At 31.1% G+C, this 12,824-nt stretch overlaps 2 protein-coding genes across 2 annotated transcripts in view; both read left to right on the top strand.

Annotated features, from left to right (window-relative positions):
* tzn (hydroxyacylglutathione hydrolase tenzing norgay) overlaps nt 1-12,824 on the top strand; it is a 249,104-nt gene that overhangs the window by 19,646 nt on the left and 216,634 nt on the right. The window lies entirely within an intron of this gene.
* LOC143198454 (monocarboxylate transporter 9) overlaps nt 1-12,824 on the top strand; it is a 29,548-nt gene that overhangs the window by 15,171 nt on the left and 1,553 nt on the right. The window contains exon 3 of the mRNA XM_076407688.1: nt 9,355-9,637. Coding sequence (XP_076263803.1) covers nt 9,355-9,637 — 283 coding nt within the window. The remainder of the gene's footprint in view (nt 1-9,354; nt 9,638-12,824) is intronic.

Here is a 12,824-nt window from a genome sequence, read left to right as displayed (position 1 = left end):
AAGATAGCGTTACCTGACTTACTGTAATTTTCTATTTAAAAAAAATTGTTGTTTAAGGTTGCTGTTTTCGAAATATTATTTGTATAGTAATACATCAGATAATAGTGAATATAATATATCAAATATTATTGCAATATTGTTGTTGCTTAATATACCTTATTTACCATACCATATTTACGCATATATTTATTTCTTACTATTTATCTACTTATTAAATAGAGACAATCATATATCTAATGTCATCATCATATAACTATTTTCATTGTGCTTTCTTTTGTTTTGAACCCTGTCTGGCAAACATACAACAGATGATCCCAAGTATGGATTTGGCTTTGCCAATGGCATTGATGTATTGCTGAACTTACTCAATGAGTTTATGCTTTCGTAGTGTATATTAATGCTTTCTATCATCTGTTCACGATACAGTGCAAATATTCATTTTAGTCATTGAAGCAGTAAGAGAATTAACGAACATCTTGGGTATAAAATATTCTTATTTTTAAAATCACTACAAATACTTTCTAAAATACAATTTTGCAGAATAAAATTGTAAAAGTAAATACAAAATCGTAATGATTTTGAAAACTTTGAAATCAAATGGCTGTTTCCATTCCACTTAATCAGTTCTCCGTGTGTGGCTTTCGATCATTTTTGACAAGAATTATGTTTATAATAGATCAAATGATAAGTCCCCGGTCTGACACATAGATGACGCTACTAGAATTAAATCCATATGTTTTTTAGTTAGCCCTAACCCTCTCAGGATGCGCGTATAAATTTGAGAGCTGTCGGATCACTAGTTTGTGAATTATAGCATTTTGAGTGAAGCAACTATTGTTATTGTAAAAAAATGGATAAAAAGGAATTTCGCGTGTTGATAAAATATTGCTTTTTGAAGGGAAAAAATACAGTTGAAGCAAAAACTTGGCTTGATGCCGAGTTTCCGGATACTGCCCAGGAAAATCAACCATCAAGCATTGGTGTGCGCGGTTGCTACCGACGAAAACATAAAAAAATCCACAAAATTATTTTGAATGACCGTAAATTGAAATTGAATGAAATAGCAGACACTCTAAAGATATCCACTGAACGTGTACATCATATCACGAATATTTGGAAAGGTCTGCGCAAAGACGGTGTCGGTGGAGTTCACTTTTGACCAAAAACAACGACGAGTTGATGATGCGGAGCAGTGTTTGAAGATGATCAAGCGTAATAAACCCGAGTTTTTTACGTCGATATGTGACAATGGATGATGCCCATGGAATAATTTGCATTGATTACCTTGAAAAAGGAAGGACCATCAACAGCGACTATTACATAGTGTTATTGGACTGTTTGAAGAACGAAATCGCCGAAAAACGGCCGCATTTGAAGAAAAAGAAAGTGCTGTTTCACCAAGACAATGCATCGTGTCACAAGTCAGTGAAAACGATGGCAAAATCCATGAATTGGGATTCCAATTGCTTCCTCATCCACCGTATTCTCCAGATCTGGCTCCCAGCGACTATTTTCTGTTCTCAGATCTCAAAAGAATGCTCGCATCTTAATAGAATGGGAAGAAATTTTCGTCGAATGAAGAGGTGATCGCCGAAACTGAGGCCTATTTTGACAAATCGTACTACAAAAATGGTATCGAAAAGTTGGAGGGTCGCCAGTGTATCACCCTTAAAGGGGTTATGTTGAATAAAAACAACTAATTTTGGCAAAAAAATGTGTTTTACTGTGGTAGACCGGGGACTTTTCAATTGACCTGTTACTTCTATTTCCCTCTTGGACCAATTCATGATTTTCAATCATATCCTCTATTTTGCGGCGATTTATGATCTGAATTTTGAAGCTTCTAGATATTCTCTGGGCTTGTACGACCTTTAATCAAACCAGCCCACTTGGAAACCAAATTATTTCAATATGAATTTCTATAACATTTAAACTTGTATTTTGATATTGAAAATTCGCTATACTGCTTACATTGTTAAAAATGCGAACATTTTAAATGGCTTGTAAACAAAAAATTAATCCACACATTTTAATGAAATTTTGGTAATGTCCTGAAATAATATAGGTACTTCGAGAGCTTATTAAACCAGCCGATATAATATACAGTAGCAAGAATATGTTTTAGTATGAAATGTATTCATATTATAATAATATTGAAATATTTAAGGCAAATAATATATCAGTATATCTATTCTTCATTCTTTTTATATACTACATAAATACCATAATTTAACTAGAAATATAAATAACTTAGTTGTTCATCTCATATTTGTATCACATCACATCTTGTCACTACCCCTATATCATCGCTATGTTTATATATTTATATTTTAAAACTATATTTATTATATATCCGTCTTATATTGACCTATTTTCCGATATACTAAAGCTTTTTCAAGTATCCTTATCTATTTCGAAACACAGTTAAAAGCACCGTCTGCAGATCGATATCAATTTTTAATCTCCACAAATTTTAATAAGCGGTAGTCTTGCCTTTTTTGGTTTCTTTGTGAGCTATGTTATTTACCGATTGTTTTATTTAATTAAAATATATTTAACATAGGAGTTGAACAATGGTGTACTAATTATAAGCAAGATAAGATAAAAATATTTTGTTGTATAAATATTAATTAACTGGCGAATATAAAAATATTAACTCGGATTATTTTTTTAGGAAAGATATATAACGCAGTTTTTTGTTAAAATATAGAAAAAACCTTATTTGCTCATTAATCCTATTTAATTTTTTTATAACTTGAGCGCTTTAATTTTTCTTCTTTTCATTCTGTCATTTTGATTCCTGCCTCTAATGCGATAAAATTATTCTTTATACGTTGTCAACTAACAATATTATTTAGATACCTCGGTTGGTGTTTGTCCACTACGGTATATTCGGGTTTTAATTGACTAGAGGCCCTCTTTAAAATTGTATGCCTTTAGTCCTAAACTGGTTTCATTTTATTTTTAGCCTTTGAATGTACATCTAGTTGAACAAGAACGGGAGAAACAGTTGTCACTAAGTACTGTAGTAGTAATTCTTAACAGTTTATTTTTTCAACCCAATAATATTACTCATATTAATTCATTACTGTCCAGTGTTGCACTCATAATTCGCTTGTTTATGCGATGAAAAAATTAATAATTTTAACAAATTCCTCCTGTGTACACCAAATAGTGTTGATGCTGAAAACAATAAAAAAGTATTTTTGCATTTTAATATTTGATGACAATAAGTTTTATTATTCAAAATAAATACAAAACATTTTTAGTCATTTAAATACTATTAAGTTGATTTAATTAATATATTCATTATTACATTATTTAAAATTTATTTTGTTACAGTTCGTCAAGCAGTAATATTTAAGATTTTTTTTTATATTGGTCTAGCATTTTTAGATGGAATTAATATTATTATAACCAGTGTATCTGAATTCCTAACTGATCGAAATAGTAATCAGTAGGTATAATTTAAATTATCGTTAAAAATTAGCAAAAACTTTAAATACATAAAATAAAAATGAATTCAACACCATCAAGTTAGTTCATATTATTTGTTTTCAAAATTATATATATAGATCGTATTGACCTACTAACACTAAACTCTCTTCAAGTGGCCATATCAGAATAGAAAATTTATTTTAACAACATTAGTGGACATTAAAACTCGATTTTCGGGTCGACTCTTTCTGATATTATAAAACATACTAGTGATATACGAAGATTTCAGTGAGGTACATATTTAAGGTCAAATGTCCCTAGATATTTTGAAATAAAACATTAAAATCTCAGCCATTTGATAGTATATATTGATTAACACGCTTTCGAAACAAGTGATAATAAATAATTACAAATAAATGTTGTGTTTTTTGTGATAATGTTAAAAATCCTGTAGATTTCATTTTCTTTTAAAATAATAATCAATCAATTTTAATAGACGTCTTTTTGTCATTCAGTTAAGATATCAAAAAGATAAATATGTCCTAACATGTAAGTACATTTATGGTTTTGTTTAATTATAAACGGCAGTGCACTTAAATATTCAATTTTCATATTTTTGGTTTTCTTAAAATCAAATAAGAATTAATTGTGGAGAATCTTTGGGATCTTTGGAGAGACTACTGGGAATTGGGGAGATATTTTAACTTAGTAAAAAAACATTTTTCCTTTAGAAATTTTATATAAATTCATATTCTTTCTCAAGATATACTTCTAACGCTCCTATAACATTTCGATACATTTTTGTAGAACAAATCGCCTGTGTGCCTCATATTCGAAATCACCCCTTTATTTTTGCTAGATTTTCCTGCATAACCTTAAGGGTAATGAAGAAATTCGATTCATTTAAATTAAACATGGTTTTTATCTATTTGTGACATTGGGCATTATCTTGGTGAAACATCGTTTCCATTGTTATGTAAAATTATTAAGCTATCACTTCATTATTTCTATTAGCATTTTTTGTAGTATCTTTTTGGGAATGGGGAAAAATAAGATTCATTTAATTTGTTTGTTTATGCAATGTTTCCATCTGTTTATGACAGAGATTATTGTCTTAGTAAAACATTGTCATAGTAATAGTTATAGGGATTATTGTCTTAGTAAAACATAACATTGTCTATTTCATTGTTATGCGAGATTATTAGGCTATCACTTCTTTACTTGTGCTATATTTTTCTGCAACCTCTATTTGTGACAGGCAGTATTGTCTTAGCGAAACAACACTTTTTAGATCCCAATCAATCCAATAGCGATGTAATATTTGCTCTTGATAGTTTTACCGTTCTCAAGATATTGAATAGACAAAATATCAAGCGCTATCCGAAATAAGGGTTTCATAATTTTGTCAGCCAACTTTTTTCTGTTCTTTTTTATTATTTTATTTTTTATTTAAAAATGCATTTGGCGTATATAGTATTTCATCTCAATATAGTTCTTCAAGTTCAGATGTAAGAGTTCAAGCCCAACATTAAATAGCGTTAGATGTACTCCTAATGGTGAACTCTGCTTAAATTTAAAACACTGCACTTTTTTCACACATATACTGGTTCGAAGCTGTCACTGCCACTGCAGTCGAATAATTGTAAAACTTTCTGTTCTAATGTTATATTCACTCAGTCTTACTTGACGTTTTTTCACAAACCGGTTAATATATTCGCTGACCCTCGCTCTTAGATTTTTGTTGTACATTGAGATGGCAATATTTCCAAATCAAGCGTCTGGTGGTTGGGAGATGAAAGATCCTTTATTCTTTATGATAATTCCAGGTATATAAATCTGTGGTTAGATTACAATCTGTGGTTACATTAGGCAACCCAGTGTATCTAGTATATTGATATCAAAATAGAATACCCACTAAAATATGTTACCCTTTTCTGATGGGACATGAAGAACTGGTTAGACTGGAACTGTCGAAGGGTATCACTAGCAACTGAACAAATTGTTACAATAACTTGATCATAGGTCATTTGCTGCTGTCAATTGTTATATAATATACACTTCTTCATATCTATGAAAATTTAGCCATATTTAATGACTTGTCATGTTCATCATAAGGAATTGTATATGATTTAATTAATTAGAGTGCTTTAAGTTTACAGTTTACGATATGAATTATGTGCTTGTACTTGTATTGTGTACTATACAAAATACGGCGAACTATTAGCCATTTAATACTAACAAAGTTTAATAGAAGGAAAACAGGATATACCTTTAGATAGATAATAGTACCATTAAGAACCTTCAACTGTTAATAAAGTAATTACTGCCTTAATAAAGTCGCTAAACTTCTAAAGTACTTGTTTACCAATAAGCTTAAATTAGTTCCTCGCGAGGTTAAAGAATTAGGATGTACTTAAAAGAGACTTAGTAAGAGATAATTAATTCTTTCTTTTGTTGCATCACTTCACTTATAATTACTTGCATATCATTTTCTTTAATTACATGAGGTCCTATTTATTAAATTTACTTTATAAAATACGTTTATCGACCAATATTATAGGGGATAGACAAACTAATATGAATTCCATGCAATATAGTACATCTTTTTATATGTTGGCAACATTGTTTCCGTGTAAATAATGAGTATAGCTCAGTTTACACTCCAAGCCTTGTAGGTGATATTCCAGTGTTTATTATTTTGTTTATTATTTCGGAGTTTATTAAATGTTTTGCTCTGAGACGGTTAAAGCAAGTGGTCGGTCAAATTTGTTGTCTCTCAGGTGTTTTAGTAACAACAGTATGCATGGTAATGATAGAATACAGAAAACATTCCTTTATATCGGAAGCCCACTAAGCTGCGAAAGAACCACTTTTTTGCATAACGAATAACAATCATAAGATTTGGACACTTGGATCTGGACAATTGGAAGAATGTCGTCGATTTGGGCTGTCTGTTTCTTACAGTTAAGCATGGAGAGGTTCCATTATGATTTGGGTGGAAATATCGTTATATTCAGCTAGTCCTCTCATTATATTTTTAATACAAAAAAATATTTTAAAATAAAATATGTACATAATAATCGTTGTAATAACTAAATATAATTAAACAGAAACCTTATCTACTACACGTATTTTGAATTCTACTATACACACAATTTAGCTCAATACCTACATAAACCTATTTATCTATTTACAATATTATTTTAACTACTACCAACTGATCACTTTGAAGTCGGTGGCGATGTGACAAATGTTGCAATCAAACTAGAACAAGAAAAGCTGCTGCTCTGTTGGGAATTGATTGATCGACCTCCGCGTGTGAGCTCAACATTCTAACCATTACACCATAGATACAGTTGCCTACAACTTTTCTACAATGTCTCATATGATATGGTTGTTGCTTAAAAAGCAAACTGACTGACATTTACACTGAACTACTTCCGATTTTTCGTCACATCAGTTCAGCAATAACATTATACACCAATATCTGATTACTTTAGTTAAAAAATATGTGAAAACATTGAAATTTGAGGTTTTCCCTTGATTTCCCCCCTTCCCCTCATCAGATCCTGATTTGGTTTGGTTTGGTTTGGTTGCGTTGAGAAATCGGCGAACATACATTTTAAAAAATATGCAGCCGAACTTAGAACCTGCTCCTTTTCTTTTCTCCTTTTCTTTTTTTATCACAAACATAAATATACGACCATGCCCCAGCAGGATTTGAACCCACGACTATTGCAACAGTAGGTGGACCGTCATGTCGCCTTTACCACTGCGCCAACCAAGCCGGCTGGTTTAAAAAACAATATCAATATTACGCCCTTACGCAAGATACTACTTTTAGCTGTTCTTCTTCTCACAAAATCCACATATTAACTTTCTAACTGATGTTGATTCGATGGCCTTTTCTTAATTCTTTGCAAAAACCTTTTCTTGTAGGTGCAATAGATTATAAGATTAAAATACATATGTTAGTGTTTATTATTTAAAAAATATCAAGTTTCTGGGTTGCAATTAATAGGGGAGCCAATTTCCTTAGTTATTTATTATTCTCAAGGCTTTTAAGCGTTTGACTGCTGTTTCATAAGCTAATTTCTAATGATCTATTATAAATAATTATTGAAGTGTTTGACAAATAATTCCTATAATTTTCCATTCCCAAACTTTCGATAGTCTGGGTTATTTATTTTCGTAAAAAATGTGGTTTTCGACATATTTGCTCAGCTAAACCACTATATTCAGTAAAATACAAGACTTTTTTGCACTATTGTTATTTCACATTAAAATAGTGATGTAAAATTTCTTGCAAAACAATATACGGCACAATATCCGACATAATTGTTAAAGTATAAATTATTATGGAAATGTATTAATATAGATATTTAATAATAGCCCTTTTTCAGGTCGTAACAGGTCAATTGAAAAGTCCACGGCCTACCATAGTAAAACACATTTTTTGGCAAAATTAGTTTTTTTATTCAACATAATTCCCTTCAAGGGTGATACATTGATTATAGCGACCCTCCAACTTTTCGATACCATTTTTATAGTACGATCACCTCTTCATTCGACGAAAATTTCTTCCCAGCGAGCATTCTTTTGAGATCTGAGAACAGGAAATAGTCGCTGGGGGCCAGATCTAGAGAATACGGTGGATGAGGAAGCAATTCGAAGCCCAATTCATTGAGTTTTGCCATCGTTTTCACTGACGTCCTCCAAACGGTCCAATAACGCTATGTAATAGTCGCTGTTGATGGTCCTTCCTTTTTCAAGGTAGTCAATGAAAATTATTCCGTGCGCATCCCAAAATACAGACGCCGTAACCTTGCCAGCCAGCCGACGTTTTCCCACGCTTTGGAGTTCATCGTGTACAGTCCACTTGGATGACTGTGGATTGGACTTCGGAGTAAAATGATGAAGCCATGTTTCATCCATTGTCACATATCGACGCACAAACTCGGACTTATTATGCTTGATCATCTTCAAACAGTGCTCCGAATCATCAACTCGTCGTTGTTTTTGGTCAAAAGTGAGCTCGCGTGGCCAAAGTGGCACAGAGCTTTCTCATATCCAAATATTCGTGAATGATATGATATACACGTTCAGTTAATATCTTTAGAGTGTCTGCTATTTCATTAAATTTCAATTTACGGTCATTCAAAATCATTTTGTGGATTTTTGAAATGTTTTCGTCGATAACAACCTCTTTAGAGCGTCCACTGCGTTTACCGTCTTCGGTGCTCATTTCACCACGTCCAAACTTAGCATACCAATCCTTGATGGTTGATTTTCCTGGGGCAGTGTCCGGAAACTCGGCATCAAGCGAAGTTTTTGCTTCGACTGTATTTTTTCCCTTCAAAAAGCAATATTTTATAAACACGCTTCTTTTTATCCCAACAACAATTTTTTTCATAATAACAAAAGTTGCTTCATTCAAAAAAAAATATATACACGCATCTTTTGAGGCTTAGGGCTAACTAAAACATATATATTTAATTCTAGTAACGCCATCTATGTGTCAGGCCGGGGACTTTTCAATTGGCCTGTTAAATTATTGGAGGAAACAGTCAAATGATGCATTTTGTTAAATGCTGCGAATTAATCTACATAATATTTATGTTTTATCTACTCTCTGAATTTCGAAGGTCATGATTGTATATATTTGATACTAAATTTTAAATATATTTTGAGGTTAATATATTTTGCATAGCCTTTTTATAATTTTAAATTTATGTAAAAGGAAAGCTGTTTTCCTTGATTATAATGCTAGGTTCCGTATTTGTACTTCTATATACATATCACCAAGAAATACTTGTTTACAAAAATAAATTATTTTGTTTAAATGATGTTATTTTTAATATATACTCAGAATAATATTTCATACTCTAAAATGTATAATATCTTGTTAATTTTCAGATTATCCTTGGATGGGTAGGAGATCGATCTTGGGCCAACGCCAGCATCATTTACGCCGTTTGTATGGGACTTTGTGGCGGTGTTATAGCCTTGATCCCTTTAATTCACGATTATACGCTACTCTGTCTCGTTTCTGGGGCATTCGGATTCCTGATAGCTGCTAATTATTCCTTAACATGCGTGATTCTAGTCGAGCTAATAACTCTGGACCGATTTACCAACGCCTATGGTCTGTTGCTCTTGGTACAGGGTTTTGCCAACTTAATTGGGCCACCAATTGGAGGTAGGATTCATTTGTTTGCTTTTTTTTAACCATACTAATAAAAATAATAATATGGTTTGAATGACGTGCGCTCTTTACATATTTTATTATGAAATGCATGGGCTGGTAAATAATCTTAAGGGTATTTCGTAACTTCAACGCTTTATGTTGTTCAAACGTTTCCGTGTCCATTTTGTTATACTTAACTGAATGATGTAACATAACAATTGATAAATTCTCAAAGGTATTTTTAAACATGAATGTAGAACAGTTTTGATATGTTGTCTACAATAATTATGTTTCTATACATTGCAAAAACGACAAAAAGTAAAGCAGAGCCTTAAAACTTACATAATCTGTTGAAAGTTATTCCAATTAAGTCCATATATTTTTATTGGTAATTAATTTTATTAACTTCTAATTATTTTGTCATTCTTATTGACTTGTTAATACTATAATATACGAAGGATGCTTTATATATATATATATATATATATATATATATATATATATTCCGGAATTATATTAAAATATTATAGATATTAAATAGCTTAATCCGGCTGCTATTGACGAAATGCCATTATTAATATTAAATACAAGATATTTTATTCTTCTGTTAGGCTGTAAAAAACTAAGGCATTCTTTGAAATTAATAAGATCAACATAAATCCAACGTAACTAGCAGAAGATCCGTAATCCTTCATGTGAGTCCAATCATGTGATAACTTCCTGTTATGCTTCGCTATTTAAAATTACTTTTTAAAGTTATATAACATCTAGAGAAGTGGTTAATGTATACAAAATGCATCAAAAATATTAAAGAAAAAAGATGACTTTCATATATTAATAAAAATAAAAGGCAATAATAATAAACACCAAAACATTTAAGGATAATGAACCGAAAAATATATGAAGAGAGATTTTCATATTACATTTTATGTCAGAAATTTGTATTATTAACAAGTAATTAAGCTGGCTGTTAATATTTTTTAAATCAACTCATTTTTTGGTACACACACAAAAATATTTCATGTTTCTCATAAAGACTGTATCTTAATTTTAACCTCTGGGTATGGCTAGTTTATAATCCTGACCAGCATATCTAAACTCCTACTAAAGTTCCTCGAAGTGTAAATTTATTTTATCCGGTGAAATGCGATTACAATTGCGAACGCTTGATGAAAGTGATAAAGACTATACGAGAGCTGGAGAACGATTTACTGTATGTAAGGTCCTTAAATCATAAGTTTCAAAATAAAAGCTTGGTATATTCAAAAGATCGTTGAAAAAATTGTACAGTACTATATATATATATATATATATATATATATATATATATAAAATGGTATGACAAATATTATCAAATATGTATTTACGAGTATATGTTAGTATAGTATTTAGAAACAATCCAGTCAGATCAGCGATGATTGGATATAAACATACTTTGTGTTTTATCAGATATCAACTCTAAAATCAGAAAACACCTAAAAACCCCAATTACTATAGGTTTCTATTAATAAGTACCATTCATAAGTCAACTCCGAATAAATTAGATAATTTTAATTCAATTCTTCGCAAACTTTACTGAACTTTATCAGCTGTTCATCTTGTTCTTTGCTATTCAAATAGAACTAACTTTTTTATAACGTAAGATCTACTTCCAGTTATGTATTAGTGGCTTGCTTGTATTCTGATATTTTTTTCCTTTAAAATCACATTTATTGAGAACATTTTGTACCATATATATATTAATCAATATATTATTTTCTACAAATTTTCTCAACAACATGGCTATGCCATGTCGAAACAACGATGTTGGTTTAACCTCGATCCAATCATCGATCTATTTTCGCACTTCTTTCCGCATTTCGAGACCGTATGCCATACTACACCCATCTGAACAAGTGGTAATCAGAAGGCTATGTTATGAAGTTATGGCTATGAAGGAGCTATGTTTGGTGAATCGTGGCATTCGAGCTACAACAATGTATCCTTCACAATTCTTGACGGAGTCTTGCCATGCAACAGGATAATTTTGCGTCTGTTATTCGCTATTGCTGCCTTGTTTACAACAGTACTTCGTTCAGCTGACGTCAGTGGACATATGTACTAATAATTTAATTCAGTTTTAGCAACTTGGAATATACTATACCTTGTTGATACTACCCTATTTAAAGTAAGACTTTATAGCCATGAATTTTCCACTTCAGTGTCGCCACCCACAGGCTCGTTTGGACTAACTCATAACTTTTTGCATCTGAGATTGTCGTTATCGATCTACTTTTCATCTCCACTAACAATACACGGCAGAAAACTCTGACAAACAACATTGCAATATTAATATAATATATAATTATTCAACACTGCGATGTTGAATCAGACCGAAATGGGATTTTCAGTCATTACATATAAGCTTCTGAAAATAGTTGATTCATCAATTGCTAAGTTTTTGCCCAACAAGTCTAAAAGCGTTTGATAGGCTTTATCAGCCAATTTGTTCAAATCAAATAATAATAATAATGAATGTCAAAAATGCTATTTTAAGCGTTCCATAATTAGCACCTGGAAACACTGAATAACTCAATAATACTACAGGGAAAACTGTTATTTTATGTAGAGAAATGTCCTATATAAAATTAAATTTAACAGTTTAACAGGTAGATTGTTTAATAGTTGTTTATAATAATACATTTTAACATTTAATACACTTAATAACAGATGTTTGACCAGCTATAAATTGTTGAAGGGAATTGAAGGTAGAATATGGGGAATTGAATGTTGAAGTTTAACAATGGAATACTGTGTCACTTACGCCATCTTTTATAGAAAGCAATACATTAGTTTTAACATCCAATAAATTACTGTACGTAAACGTAAAGAACATAAAGAAAACGGCAATATTCTACACATCATATTCCATAACAAAAGAAATTACAAGAGAGAGATAACAAGTTAATTGAAAAGTCTCCGGCCTGACACATAGATGGCGCTACTAGAATTAAATCCATATGTTTTTTACTTAGGCCTAACCCTCAATAGATGTGTGTATAATTTGGCAGATGTTGGATCATTAATTTGTGAATTATAGCATTTTGAGTGAAGCAACTTTTGTTATTGTAAAAAAATGGATGAAAAGAAATTTCGCGTGTTGATAAAATATTGCTTTTTGAAGGGAAAAAATAGAGTTGAAGCAAAACCTTGGCTTGAT

The sequence above is a fragment of the Rhynchophorus ferrugineus genome, unplaced genomic scaffold (assembly GCF_030347505.1).
Source record: "Rhynchophorus ferrugineus isolate W39M unplaced genomic scaffold, kcgeb_rfMv2 rfM1, whole genome shotgun sequence".
In the NCBI taxonomy this organism is placed as follows: Eukaryota; Metazoa; Arthropoda; class Insecta; order Coleoptera; family Curculionidae; genus Rhynchophorus; species Rhynchophorus ferrugineus.
Note: the sequence above shows the minus strand (reverse complement) of the source record. Positions and strands in the feature narration are given on the sequence as shown.